Below are 23360 nucleotides of genomic sequence, written 5' to 3'. Positions count from 1 at the left end.
TATCCATTGCACCGTTTTGCACCAAAAAAGGAATTCAAAGAGTAACAAATGAGGCATACTGGCCTCCCAATCAGTAAACCTAATTAATATTTGTTTCCTTTTTCCTTTTTTTTTTAGCTTTTACAAAAAATAAAATACTCAAGGGTACAATATACATCCCCAATACATTTTCTGTGGAAGATACTCTGGAATCACTGTAGTAAAGGAAATGGTGGGGTTTTTCTCCCTTTAACTTTACTTAATGGCATATAACTGCATTGGTTCTTTATTTCAGATGCTGATAATTCTTTTGAAATACCACAAGGTGGGCATGAAATTTAAAAGAAATCTCATTTCCTTCTGTCTTCAGTACATAATGTTGATACATTTTTTTTTTTGAATTTCAACCTACCTACTTTTTCTGGACTCAGTAAACTGCATATATTAGGATGCATTGCATTAGATTATGACACTTATTTCCGCTCTCTCTTTCTTTGTGAGAAGAGGGAATAAAGCCACATGAAAGAAAAGCTAAATCAGAAATCGAACTGCTGCCTGAAATGTAAACTGAACAGTACACATGCATTTGTAGGTCTTGGCAAGGTTATAGAAATTTACCCTGAAGCTTATAGGCAAATATCCCTTGTGATAGAAGCCCCCCCTTCCTTCCTCCCTCTCTCTCTTTCTCTTGCCTTTCCAACCCTCTGAAAACCGCATCTGTTTCCTACTGATAGCTTTTAACACACATCCCCTTAATGTCTTCTAACAGGAAGTGAAAACTGAGCAAAGTTTGTGTTCCCCAGCATTGAAGAGTCAGCGCAGTAGCAGTCCCATCAGTTCTGTGAAAGATCCAGACAAGAAAGGCGGGAAAACATCTTTTGACAAGATGTCATCTGAAAGTGGTCACAGCAGCAACTTTGAAGGTTAGCATAACACTTTGATCTGATTTCTTGGCATAGCACCTTGTTTGATGCAAGCAAGCTAATAAAGTGTATGGGGTCTAGGTCTGCTTTTCAAAACAGTGATGGGAAAAGACTGATGAGGCAGCAGATGGCTCACTTTCTAACAAAACACCACAATTCTGGAAAATAAAAATAGGTATTTTTAAGTGTACTTTTTTCTTTTGGTTGGTAAAAAAAAGCAGGACAAGAGTTCTGTTGCAGAAGGCATTCAGTATGAAGATCTCCTATGCCCTAAAGCTCTGAATGAGTTAATTTATGAGATGTAAGTAAATCAGTGCAATCATTTACTTGCAAAACTATACTTAGGGAACAATGGATTGGATCATCCTCTTTTTCCTTTTGTCACAAAAGGAAAAACCGTATTTGTTTCACTAAATCAGCAGGTAGTAAAAGAATGAAGTATGACTGCCTGTCACTTGCAAAATAAAAAATAAAAAAAAGGCCTTCCAGCAGCTTGTCTTCAGTCAATTAAACTAAATGTGCTTAATGAATTTGGTATAAAATGTGACAGAACAATGTCATATTTTGGGAGAAAAACATATAAATTTGATTAATGTTTTTCAAATGCCATTAAAATGTTAATAGCTCATATGCTTGAAATTGCAGCATTACCATAATTTTCAACAATGACAGAAGTGCAAAATATAAATAATTTATTGAAAAGTGGAGGAAACATTTATCACTTCTGAAGAGGCACTAACAGGATTTTCCATTTTAACCAAGTATAATTTAGGATTAGTAGCATTTGTTAAAAGAAAAATATTAAATGACTCTCAGACAGTCCTTTCAGGTATGCTCTCACATAACAGGCTTTCACATTAAAAGACGAGTTTGGTAAAGTGGACTTTTGTGTGTTAATATTCAAAATTTTGGGAAAATATACCCATAAGCCATTGCCTGTACTAAGTTCAGTGAATGTTTATGTTGTCTTGCACATTACAACTTTATGAAATTCAGAGTTTGGAGTCTTTTGCTTCAGTATATGGTAATTGGTGCCTTAATAGAAAGAGCACTGAAGAGAGATTTGGTCTCAGCATTGGGGCTGCACCAAGCTGTGTAACCTTGGGAAAGTCACTTTGTGTCTCTAAGGCTGGGGTTAGTTACTGCTTTGTAAAATTAAGGAATTGGATTAGATGGCCTTGTATCTACCTTTCCAGTCCTCACAGTCTGTGTTTCTGTGAAAAGAGGAACGTCTTGGGGACTAGCAGAATTCAAAAGGGACAGCTATAAGGATTGTAGGGGTTGCAATGAGATAAAAGGGAAAAGTTGAGGTAAGAAAATAAATCTAAGCACAGAATGGAGTTGAACAAGTTCATGCATATTGTTTGTTGTTCAGTTGTTTTTCCGTCCTGTTTAACTCTTCGTGACCCCATTTGGGCTCTTCTTGACAAAGATACTGGAGTGGTTTGCCATTTCCTTCTCCAGCTCATTTTACAGGTGAGGAAACCGAGGCACACAAAGTTAAGTGACTTACCTAGAGTCACATGGCTAGTAAGTGTCTGAGGCCAGATTTGAACTCAGGAGGATGACTCTGGTCCCAGTGCTCTATTTACTGCACCACCTAGCTGCCCACTAAATGCACCTTGCTTCTCACTAAAGACAACCGTCCAATGCCCAGGTTAGCCAGTCGCTATCATTTGCAGACTTTTGTCAGGGGGTTCTAGAAGTGTGAGCACTATTGTTGTAGGCTGTGATTTTTGCCTAGAAGTAATCCTGTTTTGCAGTTGTAGAGGGTATTCAAAATTTTGCATCAACTTTAGGGTCAAAATTATTGAGTAGGAAAAATTACACTAAGCTTTCTGACTTGCCTCTTGAACATTCTTCCAGTTAGGACAAGACCAACAAATCCTTTCAGTTAGTTAAAAGCTTTCCATTACTGGGAAGGGGCAGCTGTTAGCCTCCATGGCTTTACAGGTATCACCATTATGGTCCATTAATGGCTACCTTTGATAAATACAGTAGAATGTGTTTTTAAAAGTAGCTCCTGTTAATGACTTTTGTTTCTGGAAATGCTTCCAGCCCTCCGTTAGTACAGAATTGAATTTTCATGTGTAATGAAAACAATTAAGCAAAAACTGATGCAGTAACCAGGTCTGATAAATGCCAGCAACATTCTGCCCCAGCAGGCCCCCTGACTCTCTGCTGAGGGAAGGGAAGGAGGATTCTAGAGTGTCCCCCCACCCCTCAGATTGTTTTTTTCACAGGACTACTTGTAGGACCACTGCTCTGTCCCCAAATGCTAAAAAAAGAAGAGGGCCCCTTTTCTATAACAGAATTCTTTTTTTTTTCTATAACAGAATTCTTGACAAAGCTTATACAATAAGAGTTAATGCCACACTCTGAAAACTTATTCAAAGACAAAAAAGTATATGGGTCTGGCAGAAGTCTCCAAGTCAGTGTGGGCTATCCAAGTAAAGGTTGACTGTGGCAGTTGATCAAATGTACAGTAGTCAAACATCAGAGGAGACCATGGAGGAAGGAGGATTTGGAATCTAGGACCCAGTCTGAAGTCTTCTGACTGTTACTTACTGCTTAAGAGGTCTTGGGCAAAATTAGGTCATGTCTCTGAGCCTATTTCCTCCCCTATAAAGTAAGGGGGTTAAACTACAAGACTTTGAATGTCCTTTTCAGCTCTAAATTTTTAATTCTATGGCCTTAAAGAACCAAAGACTCATTCTGTACATCAGTCCAAAAGGCTGAAATTGTCTGTCTATGTAACCAAGGAGACCTAAAAATAGATAGATAGATCAACAATCAGTGTGACCGTGGACAAGTTGCTTGGGGTCTTAAGCCTTAAATGAGTTTTCTCATTCATTGAAGTAGATGATAACTATAATTCCTTCCAGCTCAAAAACTCTATTTTATGTATCTCAGATCAAAATGAAGTTAGCTAATACTCTAAAATTACTTCAACCTGGTAAAATGAATCTGATCCGAAAATCACTTTAGCAACTGATCAACTCTCAGTGCCCAGATCTGGCAACACACCTGAGAACTAATTCCATTCCCTATAGATCCACAGGCTCATCCTGTTTACCTCCAGTTCTGCATATAGTGCCCCTAATTTTAGCTTTCCCCCGAGGTGGCTGCTCAGTTTTGTCCTCTTCCCATCTTCCTTAAATAGGAAATCATTTATTCTGGAATGGGAAAAACTGGTACCAGATAATGATTATTTAGTTCCTATATTTGCAAAGTGCTTCTGGTACATTTTAGAAACTGGGAAGTTTTAGTGGACTGGAAAGTAGGTGATGAAATAAACACCTGGATAAACCTGGAATACAATACAGAAGATGTGGTCTAAGAAACACTGAAGGAAAATTAAAAACCAGATACAAGACTGTGACAACTCATCGCAATTGCTGTGATTCAGAGGCCTGATTTGCCCAACTTCCTTTAGTGATTTCTAAAGTAAATAGATTAGAAAATGAACAACAGAGGGGTCTAGGTGGTAAAGGCTGGTCAGGGTGCAACCACAATAGGCTTTTTTTTTTCCTTTCTGATGAAATCCTCTGGATCTAGCAATGCTTCAGAAAGCAAGCACAGGTGAATTGGACCATGTTGATCAAGTGCATATGTATGCACATATATACATATAAGTTCCCATATGGTTTTATGTATACATACAAACAAAACAGTTCAAAACCCTTTTATGACAGCATTCTCCATCTTCTCAGCTTTTGCTCTTGGAGTCATAATTTTAAAATTTAATTTTCTAAGTCATGAACATATAAAAAGCTAACAGACAAAAACGGTACATTAAAGATTCCTGTTTCCAAGGCTTTTTATAGCAAGCTTTGGAAATTACCTGCCACATTTCTCTTTCTTATTCAGCTTCATTAAAGCTAAATTCATTCTTTATTCTTAAAATGGTCGTTCATTTTTCCTGACAGTTCTAACAAAACAGGCTGTTACTTTTAAAATTTCTGTATCCTAGTAGTGGTATCATATATTCTTATATTATTACCAAAGTATTGAAAATATGAATTTTTTAGGTCTCTCACTCTCATCCTCTTTCACTCTCTCTCATCTTTTATCATTCTTTCTCAAACTCTCCATCTTCTCTCTTAGTCTCACTCTCATCTTCTTTCACTCTCATCACCTTTCACTCATATCTTTTCTTATTCACCCTCTCATCCTCTTTTACTGTCTCACTCTTTCTCTCATGCTCTCACCCTCATCCTCTCTCACTCACTATCTGTCTCTGTCTCTGCCACTCTCTCCCATTTCCTTTATACTTCTACATCTTATTTTTTGTTTAATTTCTGATTTTTAAGAGATGGTCATTCCTCAGAGCAGCTGTACTTCCTACAGGAAGTGACAGGATGCCCAGTCCCCCTCCTTGAAAGCCCTTTCATTCTGAACACTTACTTCTAGGATTGAGGACATGAGTGAGTGGAGAACAGAATATCTACATGTCAGCAGAAATCTAAATAGTATTAATTCCCACACTAAGGAGGAAGTCTTCAAAAGCTAGTGAGAGCTTCTTCTAGTGATAAATTTGCCAAGTTTTTCCTTCTTGTTCCCTTTTCAAACTGTTGAAAAACAATGGTTTTATTAAAGGAAAAGCAAAGTCTAGGGTTAAGTCTGTTTCTTTTCCGTGACATATTTCTTAGGGCTTAGTCATCATGGGAATACTAAGACTCTCAGGCCAGGAAGCAGAACATCTGATAAATATCAAAAGTCTCCAGGTTAAAATGAAATGAAACACTAGTATATTTTAACGCTAAATATCATTTAAGCAAAAAAGTTCCTTCTGAAACCCACAACATAACTGATATTTAGTCACAGACCAGCACCAGCAAAGGGTATTAGTATCATTTGTCTTTCTCCAAATGATTTGTTCTTCTCTGATGAGAATCACAGGACAGACTTTTAGATGTGGTGTCTGGAGACAATGACTCAAAGGGAACCTATATCTCCTGCTCACAGTAATATCTCTTTACCTGGCACATTACTTATTTCTTGTGCCTAGCAATATCCTTTTATAAATGGGCAATATTATTTCTCTCTCCTCACAGCAAGTTGTTAATTACAGTAATGATAAGGGATCAAAAACCTTGATGGAAAAGATTTAAAATAGAAGTTTTTTCTTCAAAGAATCTCAGCTATTGTTCTTTCAGCATGGATTTCATAGAAATGTGACAACAGAATTCATAGTGATTCTCTACTCTGATTTCAAGGGGCTTCTAGTCTTAAACATGAATCATTGGGATATGACCTGGGATAGCCAATCCTGATTGGAATCTTCTACATACTTCTTGAGGCTCTAAGCTGTGATACTTTGGAATTCCCTGAATTAGTTTGGGGTCATATTGAGCTCAGCTTGGGATAAGGGGCTACGTAGAATATCCACATTGCCCCAAGGTCCACTGAGTGTCTCATAGTTTCTGCTCCAACTAGTGTAGCTAAGGACCCTACTAAAGAACTACAGTTATTGGGGAAAGGTCAAAGGTGCTATCCCTTGTCTCTCAAAGCCATGTGCAACATCTTTCTAGAATTGTAGATGCTTTATCTTTACTTGTATACGTTGCTAAGTCATTCAGATAGGTCATTAGGCCACTCATGTTGTTTAAGGCTACAAAGTCACTTATTACTTTTGGTCATAAACAGTTAAGGTTTAAGGGTAATCTGGGGTCCATATTTTTTTTTTTGCTTTTGTTTTCGGTGAGGCAATTGGGGTTAAGTGACTTGCCCAAGGTCACACAGCTAGTAAGTGTCATGTGTCTGAGAGTGGATTTGAACTCAGGTCCTTCTGACTCCAAGGCCAGAGCTCTATCCACTGCACCACCTAGCAGCCTTCATGAATTTTTTTTAAAAAAATATTTTGATAGCTATATTTCAATATTATTGGCTTTCTTTGTAATATTAGGTATTTTATTTTATGCATTTAAAACTATTATTCAAAGAAGGGGTCCATAGGCTTCACTAATCAATAAATAAATATTCATTAAGTGCCTACTATATGCCAAGGACTGGTGCTAAGTACTGGCGTTACAAAAAGAGTCAAAAGACAGTGCCTACCCTAGAGGAGCTTACACTCCAATGGAGGAAATAATATGAAAATATATATATACACACACAAAGCAAGCTATATACAGGAAAAATAGGAAATCATTAACAAAGGGAAGGCACTGGAATTAAGAGGAATTGAGGAAGGCTTTCTGTAGAAGAAGGGATTTTAGTTGGGCCTTGAAAGAAGTCAGGGAGTTCAGTAGTTGGAGCAGAAGAGGGAGAGTGTTCCAGGCATGGAAGACAACCAGAGATAATCTCTGGAGCCAAGAGATGGAGTTTTCCATTCATGAAACAGTCAGGAGGCCAGTGTCAGTGGATTGAAGAGTATGTGTCAGGGAATAAGGTATAAAAAGACTCCAAAGAAGAAGGCAAGGTTATGAAGGGCTTTGAATATCAGACTGAACATTGTGTATTTGAGTCTAGAGGCAATAATAGGAAGCCACTAGAATTTATTGAGTAAAGGGGTGACTGTGATTAGACTTATGCTTTAGGAAAATCACGTTAGTGGCTGAATAGTGATTGGATTGGAGTGGTGAGAGATTTGAGGCAGGCAGACCCACCAGCAGGCTACTTCAATAATCACCAGACTGCCAAAAGTGTCCTATAATATTAAAACAATTTTTTAAAGGTTGAGAACCCTTGGTGTAGAGGCATAATCTTTAGTCTGATGATTTGGGGTAGCGAAGTATACAGGGCAGGGCAGGAATTGAACTCAAAGTTTTCTTCAGTAGTATTTTGTAGGGCTTGTGTGTACCTGAAGCTGCCCTCAGAGGTTTATGCCAGTAGCTGTTTTAATAGTTGCCTGTGAGTTTCTGTTTCCTTTACAGAAGAGTAGCTTAAGTAGAATGCTGGGCTTGGGAGTCAGGAAGACCCATCTTTCTGAGTTCAAATCCAGCCTCAGCCATTTAATAGCTGTGTGACCCTGGGCAGGCCAGTTAACCTTGTTTGCCTCAGTTTCCTCATCTGTAAAATGAGATGGAGAAGGACATGGCAAACTACACCAGTATCTTTGCCCAGAAAACCCCAAATGGGGTTACAAAGAGTCAGACGCTATTGAAATAACTGAAAAAAAGCTTTTATTTACCTGATCAGCTTCTCTTGGCCTGAATAGACCATCTAGATAAAAAGGACCATCATTAATTTCAGATCAGAATCCTCATTATGAATTTTAGGCAATGGCATTAGATAGAGAATCCGCCAAAGTATCTCAATGCCCCAGGGACCTGAAGGCTTCTTCACTGATGTGAAAGTTGGGCTGGGGCCCTTCATACCAAGCTCTTCATGCCAAGTATTATATTCTGAAAGTTGGATATCCTATGACCTTTACATCCTTGTTCTTGTGGCTCTTACAATTTTTATGATCTGATGAAATGTATCAAACGTAGCCCTGCTAGCTGTATGAGGCAGATGCTTTTCATAGATTGAAAGTCTGTGTTGTTTCTCTCTAATTCTTGGTTTTTCTCCCTGGCTTTCTCTGTGTGTGTGCATGTGTGTGTGTGTGTCTGTCTGTCTCTGTCCCTCTCAGTCTCTGTCTATCCATCTCTCACACACACATTTATCTGGAAGTTGAATTCAATATAATTTTTATTCTAGAGGTTGTTAAAGAAAGGATAACTGGTTCCATGCCAAGCAAATAACCAATCAAAAAGCAATAGTGTTGCATGAGCGACCTGGACTCAGGGGGAACATGATGACTGTCTTCCAGTATCTGTGTGGCTGTTACAACTGGGAATAATTAGGCTTGTTCTATTGGGCCCACATAGTAGAACAAAGAACAACATGTAGAAATTGCAAAGATGCCAATTTAGCTTTGATGTCGGGAGAAATGTGCTAATAATGAAAGCTGTCCAAAAGTGGAATGGTGTGACTCACAAGGCTATGGGCTTTCCCTCTGCGGTGGCCTTCAAGCTGAGGTTGGACAAGCATTTGCTGGGTACATTTGTGTGGATGGTTTTAATGTATCATGAGAAATGGTAGTATAGATTCATTTTCAATGAAAATAAAGCATTCCGAAGAATCAAAGAAATACTATAGAACAGAGATGCATTTGTATCAACAGAAATGCTCCTGCAAATGTGTGTAAACCAAAAGTTTGCAAGTGGAATAAGATTGAAAATGCGTTAGAAGTGCCCATAATTTAAAATAATTCTTTAGTAAATTTCTATTTTGTAAAGTGAAGCATTTTAAGCATATGAACAATTAACCAATAACTCACCTGCTCTATGAGAGATTGAGTTATTATATGTTACGTTTTTGTTTTTTTCTGAAGCATGGGCGCCGCTTCATTTTTTTTTCCCCCAATGGAGTCTCCCCTGAGCACTTAGGACCTGATATTCATCAAGTCAAAGCAAATTCCAAAGTTAAATCATGAGGCTTGCAGGAATGGACAGCTGAGAGAAGTTTTCTATTCTGAGAAATATGCTGTTAAAGGCCTATTCATGATTCTTTGCACATGGCCACCACAAATCAGTACATTGGAATGCTGGGATATTTCTATACATTACTAAGAAAAAAATTGTAAACATCGGTTGAATTCAGTAGTACTATACTGTCAGGGAGAGATTTAGAGAATGATGACATCAGATGACATGAACTGGAAACAGTGACCACCTTAAAGCCCAATGGTTTCCTTGAGACTGAAAACAACTGGATACTATTTTAAAACAGTTATAATTGTATTTCAATTTTGTGCACTCACCCCTAAGGAATCTTTTGCTTAGCTGGAGTTTCAGGGTCAAAATGAATATGAATTTATCTCATGAAATTCTGGGCAAAGTAAAGCCATGATTGGATATGGAGGAAATTTTCTGAAGTCCCAAACTTAAGGGGTTCCAGATCAGCTGAGAGTCATTAATTTACACAGTGTGGTAAATGGTTGTAGAGTATGGGTGTAGCATAGAAAGAAGGTGGTGGCTCTACTATGTGGTATACAAAAAAGACTAATTTGAGTGTCACTAGAATGTTACCTATTGTGCTGTTGATTTGCCAATATGGAACACAGGCCCCATTATGTATGTTCTGATTGGATAAATAAAATATTTGCAAGGATAATGAGTTTCACTTGGTCATTGCAAACTTCTCTAGTTGATGGACAGTGCTGAAATGTGCATATTCAGCTACTTTGAAATCAGTGCAGCATACCATAATGGGGTTTTTATATTCTATATATGTATATGTGTGTATATGTGTGTGTGTGTGTGTGTGTATATATATATTTAGAGAGAGAGATTGTTTATTATTGAGTCAGCCCTCAAGCCTCTCCATCACCAAAACAAAGAAGATGGCTTTCAAAAAATATCATTTGAGGGGTGTGTGTGTGTGTACACACGGGCGCACGCATGTGCAAGCACACATGAGAAAGAGATTTGTCATAAATGGTTTTTGAATGGTAGTAGGATGGAGCAGACAAATAAAGACCAGAAATGGTAGTCTATGTAGACTGGCAAAGTTGGATGAAAGCCATAGGTCTGAACAGAGGAGAGATACTGAAGGTACTCGGGGAATGGTCAAAAGTCAATGTTAAACCAAGAGTTCAGTTAGCAGAGGAAATTTCAGATGCACTTAGGATACAAATATAAGCAAATAAAACAAATTTTGCCTTCAAGGACCTTATATTCCACTTGGGGAAAACAACATTTCAAGGGAGCTGGGTGGGGCAGGCAGGTGTGTGTGTGTGTATGTGTGTGTGTGTGTGTGTGTGTGTGTGTGTGTGTGTGTGATGGTTTGGGGATAGCAAGACAAAGGCCTAAATCTACGCAAAATAAGATGAAAACACACCTATAAGTCCCCAGGGTGAATGTAGGGATAGAGTTCAAATTTCCACTGGAAGGGGACGTGGATGATGGTAAGAGAGCAGGTGGCATAGTTTGGAGATGGCTGAGAAGTGAGAGTTCAGATATTATTATACTTTTTTTTTCTTTTTTAACAAATGAGGAAACAGATGCAAGAAGATTAAATAACTTGCTGGTGTTTGGAGCTATTAAGTGTCAGAGCTGGGATTATGAATCCAGTTTTCCAGATTCCAGATCATTGGGCAGTTCAATGAGAATCTATCAAACGCCAACTCCATACCAGTCACTGTACTAGGTGTTGAGGGTACAAAGACAGAAAAATGGACACTACTTTCTCTTGGCTTTCTTTTTACTATAATCACACTGCCTCCTCAACTACCAAGGGTTAAAGGGATGGGGAGGGGAAATGGCGGAGCCAGACAGCCCCATTACAAAGCCTTTTCCCCTTTGAGGTTATGCTTAGTACTCGGTCTAACATGACTTCACCTATGTAAAATGTAATGGGGTGGGGCAGACAGTGCAACTTGATCATGGGACTTCCACCATCCAAGGAATAGACAGACCCTGGATCCCCCTAATTTTGGAAATGGAAAAACAGGTCTTACCCATCTTACTCCTGTTCAGATAATACAACCTTGGAAAGGACTGAATGTTTAAGCATTTTAGTAACGTTTTGTTTCCAGACTATTTTAGTCTTCTGCTTCTTTTAACTTTAGCCAAGTAGCCATGATTTTATTTTTGCTTTACTAACATCTTTTTTTCTTTTTAAATTACACTTGAAGGACATTTAAACTTTTAAACATAAATCTTTAAGACTTTTGAGCCAGTGTTATTTTTGCACAGTTAAACTATGTAGCCTCCTTGTGCATTTTGTTATTGACATTTAACTGAATCTCTTTTTAGACTGTCTAGATTAATTGACTATGTTTTATTTTGGATTTCTTAATTTTGGATTTAATCAGCTCTAGGAAAACTATCTTTCTGTATTTCACCTGCCAGGCCAGACAAAATTCACTATTCAAAACCCTGCCTTGTAAATTGCCAAGTTTCTATATTTAGTTACTCATGTCAATATTTGTAACATTCTGACTCCACTTCCAATCCTGGTCATACAAATCACATGTGTCATAATGGAGACACACTAAAATAATTCCCTATGAATAAAGTCAGTGTGGCATTCTAAACTCTTAATATGTCCAGTCCAAACTGGTGAAATAGTATATGAAGACCCAATTAGAATAGTACTTTCAGTCCCAGACAGAGGTTACTTTAGTGCTACTTGAAGAATCCTATTGGATCTGTATCTACATATGAGGGAAAAAGCCCTACAAACAGTTGTGATTACTTAAGGGAGAAGTATTAAAAATAATCCTTGCCTAATGCATTGGGAAATATAGTTTCATGTTGCAATTGTGATAGTTCCCTCCTTGAAATTCTTGATGATCCCCAGTTTTATTATGGGGAATGTTGTCATGCTAACCCTGTTATGCTTAGTAATGGCATTGCTCTTTCAGGAACATCAGGGCAGAATTTGAGACCAATCCTCCAAACTGGTTTAATGATGTCATGTCATAACAGCACTGACTCAATTCCTAAGTGTCTCCTTAGCAGGGGCTAGAGGAACATTGGCCTATATAAAAATGAGAGAAGGCTTGAATTCTATTGTATTTAATAGGCTACTGACACTTTAAGATGACAAATAAGGAGAAAAACAGAGGGCAGAGACGTCAGAGATATTTCTGTTGAGAGAGTTGTTTGGTGGATGAGATTCCATCCCTAGTTCCCTGTCTCCACATTTCCGTGAACTGATAGTTTTTTTTTAATTCTTCACTTTGATATCATAGATTTAGACCTATTAGGGATCTTAGAAGTCATTGAGTCCAAGATCCTCTTTTTACAAATTAGGAAACTGAGGCATAGAAAGGTTAAGTAACTCATCTATGCTCACATGGCTGTAAACATCTACAAGAGAATACGAACTTTGGTGTCTTCCCTCCAAGACATGTTTTCTATCTACTATGGCACCAGCTGCCACGGATTCCTCACCTGTTAATGAAGGGTTTGGAACAGAGGGCTCTCTTCTAGCTCTGATAGCCAAGTAGTTACTGGCCCACTTATCAAAATGGTTTTAAATGCCTCTTGCTCTCACCAAGAAAAAAAAAAGGGCAAAACACATTTTTAAAATATATATTTACAGTAATTTTATGGGGTCATAGTATCTCAGTGCTGAAATAAATATCAGCAATCATCTATGCTTACCCCTCTCAGAAAACTGAGTCCCAGAGAAGTGAAATACTTTCTTCTTAAAGACACAAAGTTAGCAGCAAAGCTCTATCTAGACCCCAAAATCTTACCTTTGACTAGAGTGGTTTTTACTACTCCTAGCAGAGTGCTAGTTATCTTCTACCAGATTTCGACTAGAAACTGATGTCATGATCTGTTCTAAACCCTAACTCAATCCCCCCCATCTTTACCTGTGCACTTGAGTGAGGGGAAACAAAGGAGCCTGTAGAGTCTTTGTTTTCCAATTAACTACAAGGCTATATTATCTGATTTCAAATACATGCAGGAACAGTGCAAAGAATCAGGAATGTCATTCGACTGTTCATATGTTGTAGAAGAACATATCAATTCAGAAAGGCAGAAGCCCATTTGGAATTATGAATATATGTCAGGGCCTTTGACAGAAGCTCTTTTATGTTATTTACAAACATTCTTAAGTTACAAAAGATGAGCCTACAGCATGATTTCTAATGCCATGCGTAAATATGGTCATTTGGGGGGGCAGCCAAGCTCTTCTCTCTGAAGAAGGGTTGATGTCACATTTTGTTAGACTCCATTGCAGTTTTCAATTTCTTTTCAATTTTGTGGAATTTTGTCACAGTTTTGCAAGTTTTGTAAAGCTTTTAAAAGTGAAGGGAGAAGTGATTTTTAGGAAGGATTGATATAAAGTTGGATGACTTGAAATAAGTTCTAATTTCATTATAAATGAAATGTATGACAGATTTCAAATGTAAAGGCATGATGTTTGAATTCTGTTACAGGTATACGAAGTGTGTATGCTTTTTTTTTTTTGGTGGGGGTGGGTGGGAAGTGCTGTGAGGTTTCACTGTTTTGTTCATACATTGGTAGGCAATCTGGATTTTGTCCCAAGAGCTGCAGAATTTTGCATGAGTGATTTGCATTTCAAGTGGCTCATAACAAACAATAATTCAGACATCTTAAGTGATAGTGGGAGCTGCTAATGACTTGGGGAAAAAAGCCCTGTTAAATGTTAACTAGTGGGTTGGATTACACATGAAGGCAATACTTTGCAATAGGATATGAATCAAAGGTATATAGATTTTGAGGGGAAAAAAAGCAGACAAAAAAGTTTCTTCTTATTGGAATAGGAGAACTAGCTTTCACACAGGCATGCACTTCCACTTTATCAGACAAAGAAATGGTAATGTTTTATCTTATAAGAATAGCAGCTTTTTTTTTGTCTTTTCATGAATTGGCATATGAGCTGTAGGTAAGATGATGGGCTCTGAGCCCAGCCCCTAGTCCCTCTAATGCTCATCTTGAAGCCTGAGATGGGAAGATTAAAACAAACAGAATGCTAGTTAGTTAGTGGAACGTTTTTTTTATTTCTCCACTTAACATGTACATCTTTTCTTTTCCTTTTTTTAAAGCAGCCTCTAAGCACTATAATTTTAACTATCTTGCTTATTCTTATTGGCACAAATACTACCTAAGCAGCCATTGCTTTCCATAAGGTCTTGGGCCACATGAAGGGGAGAAACCACTTCTAGTGGGGGTCTCCATTGACTTAACAAATAACAAAGGAGAATGAAGCTCCTTCTGTAATACTTGCTTAGGGGCCTTGAATTCAAGCATATGACCACTTTGTTATCTACCTTGTGCATGTATTAGGTTGTGAAAACTACAAAGGAAGGGACTGATATCAGAAAATATAAAGCCTATATGCCTTATGGGTCTTTTTACTTGCAACCTTTTCCTCTCCATTCAGTTGACAAATATTTATGGAGGGCCTATTAGACACAAATGTAGTGTGATATAGTACAAGTCTCCATAGTGGTAGCTTCACCTCCCTTGAAGGAATATATGATCAACCTTCAAGAAGGTTGAAAGATGAGTCATATCCCATCATCCCCCTATAACTAATTTGAAGGCATGTCTCCAATGCAATCGTATTTCCTTACTCCTCTCACATGGCTGCACATGCTCACAATTTCTCCCTTTTGCCCTGGCATGTTTCACTCAGAGGGGTTATAACCTAGCCTGCATTCTGGAGCTCAGTCTAGTCGTTGTACAGGTGCTGTTGGTAAAATCCACCACGACCACCACCTGTCATACCTCTAGCATCCCTATATCCTTCTCCCAGATCTCCTCACATCTGTAGCAGGCACCATGGGCTGGCTCTGTGATCTAGGGTAGTAAAGCACAGGCAAAAGCCTCCACCTTCCCCTTCCTATTTTGGATAGGACAGAACGAGGGACATATAAAGATTGACAGGCACAGATGAGTTGTAATTTACACTGTAGATCTTATCACTTCATCTTTTCCCTAAAACCCATTCCTCTTTTGAATTTCCCAATCAGTAAGGGTACCACTGTCCGTCTAATCACCTAGGTGACAACTCAGTGACATCTCTAGCTCCTCAGTTTCATTCAGCTCTGAACTCCCTGAAATCATAATTCTCATCTTTACCTTGACCATTTTCTGCCCTGCTGTGGTTTTTATTCCATTCTCCAAACCAGATGTCCAGAGATCATGCCCAAGAAGTACTAAGACACTCAACTCTGAACTTCCTGGACAGTGTTATCCTCTTCTTCATATCAGTCATTTTTTCATCCTGCTGTCACAAGTATGCCTCCTTCCACCTCTACCCCTTTCTACCTTTTGCTCTAAGAACTGTAATCACATAACTACTACTATTGACTCTAGAAAAGGCATGTCAATGGACTGTCCTATTGTTCCACTCCTTCTGGCAGTTAGGTGGCACAGTGGATAGAACACGGGGCTTGGAGTCAGAAAGACCTGAGTTCAAATCCAGAATTACCAGCAGTGTGACCCTGGGCAAGTCAATCAAACTGTCTGCCTCAGTTCCTCAACTGTAAAATCAGGATAATAATAGCGTTTACATCATGGGTTGCTGTGAGGATCAAATTTGTAAAAAGCACTTAGCACAGTGCCTGGCACATGTAAAGACCTTGATAAATGCTTGTTTTCCCCCTTCCCCAACTTCTTCCTTTTAGGATGTAAGCTCTTTTAGGGCAGGGATGGTCTTGCTTTTGTACTTGTATTAGAAGTTCTCAGCACAGCGCTTGGCCCAGAATAAGAGCTTAGTAAATATCCTTTCATTTGTTCACTTACTATCACCCCCCCCACTCCTGCCTCTATGCAATCAGTTGTCAAATCTTACAGTTAATACCTTTACAACATCTCTCCCATATGTTCCCTTCTCTCTACTCACAAAGCTACCACATCACCTCCTTCTTTGGGTATGATAATAGGCTCCTGTTTGGTTTCCCTGTCTTGTCTCCCACCTCCACACACACACACACACACACACACACACACACACACACCCCAATCCACCCTCCCCACAACTGCCAAAGTGATTTTCCTAAAGCATAAATTTGACCATGACCTCCAATAGTCCAGTTGTTCCCTAATGACTAAGATCAAATACTATTTTATTGTCCCCTCCTTTTAAATGTCTATTTTTGTATAAGTACATAATGCATATAATTATTAGTTTGACAAGATATGTATGTGATTCATAAGTACACATACACATATTGGGAATACGTGGTTTTTTTTTCTTTTGTGCTGATAAGAGTGTATGATCAAAAAAAATTGGAGAACACTGACATAGCACTGGTCTTTGAGTCAAGAGATCTCAGGTTCAAATTCTGCTTAAACCACATATTGTGTGAATATGAGGGGGAAAATCTGTTAAACTCTGTTTTCTCATTTGTAAAATGGGGATGATGCCTGCTTCATAAAATTGTTGTTAGACTGAAATGAGGTAATGTGTATTAAATGCTATACAAATTCTAGTTGTTATAATTACACAAGCAGTAAAAGACACAGATAGCATAACCCCTCTTGCTAGGACATGTATACATCTTTTCTTCCCAGTTGGATTATATGAAGATAAGAGCTTAATCAACGTATACTTTATGGAGGAGGCAGACGTTCAGGTGGCTCCTGAGTTCTTCATTCTTGTATGATCACCAAAGCAGATGATATTGGAGAGAGAGAGAGAGAGAGAGAGAGAGAGAGAGAGAGAGAGTGTGTGTGTGTGTGTGTGTGTGTGTGTGTGTGTGTGTGTGTGTGTAGCTATCTCTTGGCTAGCACAATTTTTTAAATGTAGAAATTCTATTGCTATCCAAATTCCAAATCTGAGTTTATGCTTTTGGCAAGATACATATATTCCTGAACTGTTTATGTTTCTGTAGCTGACAAGTTGTTAAAAAGGTAATAGCAGCTCACTTTTCTGTTGTCATATTTGTACATCAGTTTAAAGTGACTTTTGAAACAATCGGGTACACCTGACAGTTATTTCTGAGATAGGAGTGCCCATACCATAATAGTTTTTAAAAATCTTATTCTGTTTACATTCTCAGTTTGACAAATACATCAGCAAATCTACTTATTCATATCAGCTAGCTATTGTTTGTATATTTTTTTGAAATTCATTTCTACACTTATACTTTTTTTTTTAAACCAAATAATGAGAAGACTGGATTTGGGACCAGAGATTCTGGATTCAACTCCCATATCTGATACTACCTATGTGACCTTGTGTTAGTAACTTCATCTTTCTGGATATCACCTTATCTGCTCTTTTACTTTATGTGTAAAATGAGAAAGTTAGACTAGATATCTACTAAGTGCCCTTACAACTCTAAATTTATGACCTCTCTGGCCTGCCAAGATGTGAATGAGAAGGTTGGCTAAGCTAGAACTAAGAATCTGAATAAGCTGATAGAGTCTGACAGATAGTAACAAATCTATGGGAAAAGACCAGGCCAAGATAAAGTTAATAAAGAAAATAAAGAAAAAGAAAGGAATGAGTACTGTCAAAAGTAGGAAGAGGAGTGTTTTTTTAAGCTATGTTGAGAAAATAAGAGGATTGAAAAATGGCAATGATGATGTAGAGATGACAACTGAACTCATTCTTATCAAATCTAAAGGTGACACAAGGCTCTGAAGCATAGGTGACATACTGGATGGCAGAATCCAAAAAAAAGAGAAATTGCCAGTCTAGAATACCAAGCTGAATTTAAGACAATAAAATGTAATAGAGATAAATGTAAAGATATACTTGGGCTCAAAAATTCAAGTTCAGAAGCACATTATAGGGATGGGGATGGCACAGCAGCAACTCATCCGAAAAAAAGAGCTGAGGATTTTTGTGAATTGCAAACTCAATAAATTAACAGTGTATTTAAAAAAATGCATTGTGTGCCGACCTGCCTGGGGAACTGTCAGTCTCATTAGCTTGTAGGTTCCTTGGAGGAGGGGACTGTCTTTTGCCAGGTTCTTCACACAGTATCTGGCAAGTAGTAGGTGTTTATTCAATGTTTCTTGACTGAATGCAGTGCTGTTATACTCCTCCTTGAATAAACTGTATCTAGAATACTGCAGTCAGTTCTAGGGGCCATTGTGTGGGAAGGTCACTGATAAGCTGGGAGAAAGGCCAGGAAAAGGCAATCACTGTATCTCATGTGAAGGTCTCCCACTGCATCTGGGGCCATCCCCAGGCGTCCTGACCATTGTCTTGCCACTGGACTCCAATGACTCTGGAGGAGAGAGTAAGGCTGATGATTTTGCACAGCCCCGCCTCACTTAAATCCAGTTCACTTGCAAGTTAAGACATCTCCTTGCTGATATCATTGGTCTTCTCCAGGAATGAAGGATGGACAGCAAACAATACAATGTAAAGATCAATTGAAGGAGCTGGAGAAGCTTAGCCAAAAGAAGTAAAGACTTAACACTTAGCAGTCGCTATCCAGGACCTAAAGGAAGGTTGGATAGAAGAAAAATTAGAATTGTTTTGCTTGACATGAGAGGATAGAAATTGGTGTGATGCATAGAAGAAGTCTCCTAACAATTAGAGCTTATCCAAAGTGGAAAGTACTTCCTTAGGAGGTTTTGGGTTCCCCTTAATGGAGTATTTCTGGAAGAGTTTTGTTGACTCCTCATCTAGTATGTGGGTGAGGAGACTCCGGTTAAGTGTGGATTTGAGTAAGTGTCCCCAGAGTAAAGACTTCTGGGATTCTATGATTGGGACAGTAACTTCAGGGTAAATGAAGTGTTTTCTTTTTATTTGTTTGTTTGCTTAAGGATGGTAGAGAGCTGCTCAGACTTTTAGACAAGAAAAGAACCATTCGATCTGTCAGTATTTATTAAGCGTTCACTATGTGTCAGGTACTGTGCTAGGCATTAATTTTCCAACAGAAGGCAAAAGTAGATCCTGCCCTTAAGGAGCTTACATTCATTTTGAAAAAAAAAGCAGTCAGTTTTATTTTTAGTTTTGAATTTTCTTCCTCCTTCTCCCTTTCCCATTGAGAAGACAAGAAAAAGGAGAGAGGAGAGGAGAGGAGGGAAGGGGAAGAAAGGAGAGAAGAGGAGAATGGAAGAGAGGAGAAGGGGGAGAGGAGAAGAGAAGAGAGGAGAGGAGAAGAGAAGAGAAGAGAGGGAAGAAGAGGAAAGCAGAGGGGAAGAGAGGGGAAGGGAGGACAGGAGAAGGGAGTAGAGGAGAGGAGAATGGAGGGGAGGAGAGGTGAAGAGAGGTGCTTCAATTTACACTCTAAGTCAGAGTTACTAAGTCTTTCAAAGTCAATTATCTTTAAAATACTGCTGTTACTGTATAAGTTGTTCTGCTGGTTCTGCTCACTTCACTTTGTGCCAGTTCCTTTCATTTCTTATGGCACAAAAATATTATATTACATTTATATACCATAATTTGTTCAGTCTTTCCCTTAATGGACACCAGAATCAGATTCTAATTCTTTGCTACCACGAAAAGAGCTGCTATAAATATTTTTGTATGTATAATTCATTTTCTTCTTTCTTTGATCTCTTTCAGGTATAGATCTAGTTGTAGTATCACTGGGTCAAAAGGTATGCCCTTTGGGCATAACTCCAAATTGCTTCCTTGAATGGTTGGGCCATTCTAATCAGAGAAATAACATTTAACTAACTAGGTATACAAGATATGTAGAGAGTAAATTGAAGGTTGTCTCAAAGGATTAGACATTAGTAGTTGGTAGGACTGAGAAAAGCCTCTTGCAGAGGGTAAGATTTAAGTCTTAAATGAAGTAAGAGGAACTAAGAGGTGGAGGTGAGGAAGCAGCACATTCCCAGCATGAGGGACAACCGGAACAAAGGCTAACAACAGGAGAATGACACTGGGCTCATTGTGCTGTGGTATATAAGAGAAGGAGAATCCAGTAGTAAAGAGAATGTCCTGGAGTATAGCATCTTCTGAAGAAAGCCTGGTTTTCATTCTTGCTAAAAATAGAATGTGACATCAGGAGATCCAGGGTGAAGGACAATTTGTTGCTAATAGAACAGAGATTCCAGAGCAAACAACAGAATGGGATTGCAAAGGAAGAATTGGACTGGGTAAGGATGAGCATACAAGGAAAAGTAGGGAAGGAAAGAGCATTTATTAAGTGCCTACTACATTCCAGATATTGTGCTAAGCACTTTGCACCTCACAACAACCAAGGAAGATAGGTGCTATTATTATTTCCATTTTACAGTTGAGGAAACTGAGGCAAACAGAGGTTAAGTGACTTGCCCAGGGTCACCCAGTTAGTTAAGTGTCTGAGGCTGGATTTGAACTCAGTTTTCTTCCTAACTCCAGGTCAAGTGCTCTATCCACTGCAACAGGATTTTCATATCAGTAGATGCCATCAATGAATACCAGGTTAATGGGATAAGGAACTAAGAGTCTGTTAGAGAATGAGAAGAATTGGACTGAGAGCCCTAATTTCCAGAATCCTATGATGACTAAACAGTGTGTCAGTGTTGGAATGGTGGTGATGGCTTCCACTACAGATGCCTCCAAACACTAGGGTGTGGATAGGGGTAGAAAATTCTAAGTATTTGAGTCAGTAAATAACTGATGTTCAAGGCCCCAGTCCAAACTGGCCTCCTACTCAATACCCAATATCTAGAGGTGAGATATACCAAAAAACAAAAACAAAAAAAACCTGTACATGGGTGGACCAGAACATATTCTCTAAGGACCCAGAAGCACAAGGCCCTACTTTTAGTCTATAGCTCAAAGGTTAAAGATCTTCAATGGATCTGTGACAGGAATGAGTCTTCTGGTGCAGGCCTTCTAGTGCTTTTGCCTCCTTAAGACTCTGGATTTCTGAATGTGAGTCCCCTTCCACATAGGCCTCTGAACCACAGCAGCCATGGTTATTATATCTGATCCTAGGATGAAAGTTATTTGCTCTCTGCTTTGTTTTTATGCTTCCTCCCAGGCAGGTCCACCGTATTTAGATGTAGCCAGAAAGTCAGAGGACTATGGCAGAAGCCTGTTCCCGGAAGAGACAAAGACAGAGAAGTAATGCTTATCTCACATTCTTTTTCTATCAACATGCATTTTAGATGATTCATCTGGACGTCAGTGGCAAATGAACTGTGTACGAAAGAATTGTGACCCAGAATTTATTTTCTTCTTCTATGGGACATCATTCCTGTGCCCTGTGTCACTCTCCTATTCCACTGAGGTACCCAGAGTTGCATTGAGGGGTATACCAGAGCCAGCTCAGACTAGCCACTTCTTAAATTTTTAGTGTGATATGATCATTTAAAACTCAGAAATCAGCAAGCACTACAAATCAGGGTTTGATCTATTGTTTTGCAGATTATCTAAACTTAAGAATGGATGAAGAAATAGTTAGTAATGCAGATTAAACTTAAGTGTGTTATGCACATATTGTTTTTTCACTTCTAGGCAGCTGGTTGTTAAACATTTATTAGCATACTCATGAATGCATTCCACATTAGCCTTTGCTACAGAATAGAATGGAGGTTCAGGGAGTAGACAATATTTTCCTCGCTTCTGGGCAGCCTCTGCTTTGTATAAACTTCAAGATTCCACTGTAATTCCAATTTTAAAAGTCTTGGCAGACTTGAATAATATTTATGTGACTTTGTGTCATTCATTAATCAATAAATAAGCATTTATTAAATCCCTAATATGTTCTAGGCACAGTGGTAGTCCCTGGGGATACAAAAACTAAGATGAAACAATCTCGGTTCTTACAGTTCTCTTCTATTAGAGGAAACAACAGGCGCATATACAAGCAAGTACAGAATAAATCCCAGGTAGTTTAGAGAAGGTGGCCTCTGGCATGTGAGATTAAGAAAGGCTTCATGTAAATCATTAATCCTTTCAGGGCCTCAGTTTCTTCATCTGTAAAATGAAGGAGTTACACTGGATGACCTCTAACTCTCCTTACAGATTTAAATATAATTCAAATATATGATCCTATGGAGTAAAAAAGATAAATTTGTGGAAATGCTCTTGAAAAGAGTTGTTTTTAAATACTATAGAGGATATACTATTATTTAGTCATAGCAGTGACTACTGGAAGGTATGTTTGATGAATTCTTGGTGGCAGCAGAAAATCTATTGGATAATTCTTCACTGTGAAAAGTCTAAGAGTACATTCTTTAAGACTGCAAAATTTCTATATAATAGAATACCATATAATAGAATAATGAATGTAGGGACTAAAGTGACCTCTTGAATGGTCCCTTGTGCTAAGTCTTTCTACAGCAGTATATGGTTCAGTTATATAGACTGGTGCATTGGTACATAAATTGATGGTGATAGGGATATGCACTTCAAGACTATGTCTACTGACATCAGGGTAGAATACTAAAAATGATTGCATTAGAACAGTAGCTTTAGAATACACTGTGCAGTGGAGAAATCCTTGAACAATAGTTTTTAATTTAAACTCAAGTATGTGGATTTATATGTGCTAATTTGTAGAAGCTAATAGCACATGGAGAGATGCACGTGAAGTATTTTCTTTTACATGTGAACTTTTACTTTGAATTCAAAATTTAATAGGGATAGATTCCTATTTAGGCAGGACATAAGCTGAATAGGAGCAATGTGGTTCAGTGCATAGAGTGATGAGCTTAGGATCAGGAAGAAATGCATTTAAATACCACCTCTGACACTCGGCTACTCCGTGACCTTGTATAACTCATTTAACAACTATGTGCCTCAGGTAGCCTGGTAGGACTTAGCTGCAAAGTCATAGAAGGGCTGGTTGAGGAGTTTTACATATCAAGAGAGTCCCATGCTACATAGCTTTTCTATATTTGTGTCTTAGATAAATAATGCATTATCCATTCTGTAATGCCTTCTGGAATATGCTAATCATGGTAACCTATGTTAAAATATTTCTTTGCCACCACAAAGACAGCTGCTATAAACATCCCATTCACATTCAAAGTTAAAATTACTATTTGTGAATTTCCCTCTACCTTATTTTTACCATTTTCTTTCTCAGCCTTTTTACCCTATCTGTGTTACTTTGTCTTCTCCCCCTACCCTCCC

The 23360-nt window shown here is 38.4% G+C and overlaps 1 protein-coding gene across 1 annotated transcript in view; it reads left to right on the top strand.

Moving 5' to 3' along the window:
- XIRP2 (xin actin binding repeat containing 2) overlaps positions 1-23360 on the top strand; it is a 376940-nt gene that overhangs the window by 236269 nt on the left and 117311 nt on the right. Inside the window, exon 2 of the mRNA XM_078146986.1 lies at positions 749-902. Within this exon, the coding sequence (XP_078003112.1) occupies positions 749-902 (154 nt within the window). The remainder of the gene's footprint in view (positions 1-748; positions 903-23360) is intronic.

This window comes from Phascolarctos cinereus, unplaced genomic scaffold (genome assembly GCF_003287225.1).
Source record: "Phascolarctos cinereus isolate Bilbo 61053 unplaced genomic scaffold, phaCin_HiC Scaffold_726;HRSCAF=1367, whole genome shotgun sequence".
NCBI lineage: Eukaryota > Metazoa > Chordata > Mammalia > Diprotodontia > Phascolarctidae > Phascolarctos > Phascolarctos cinereus.
The sequence above is the reverse complement of the archived record's forward strand: the minus strand, read 5'-3'. Positions and strand labels throughout refer to the sequence as shown.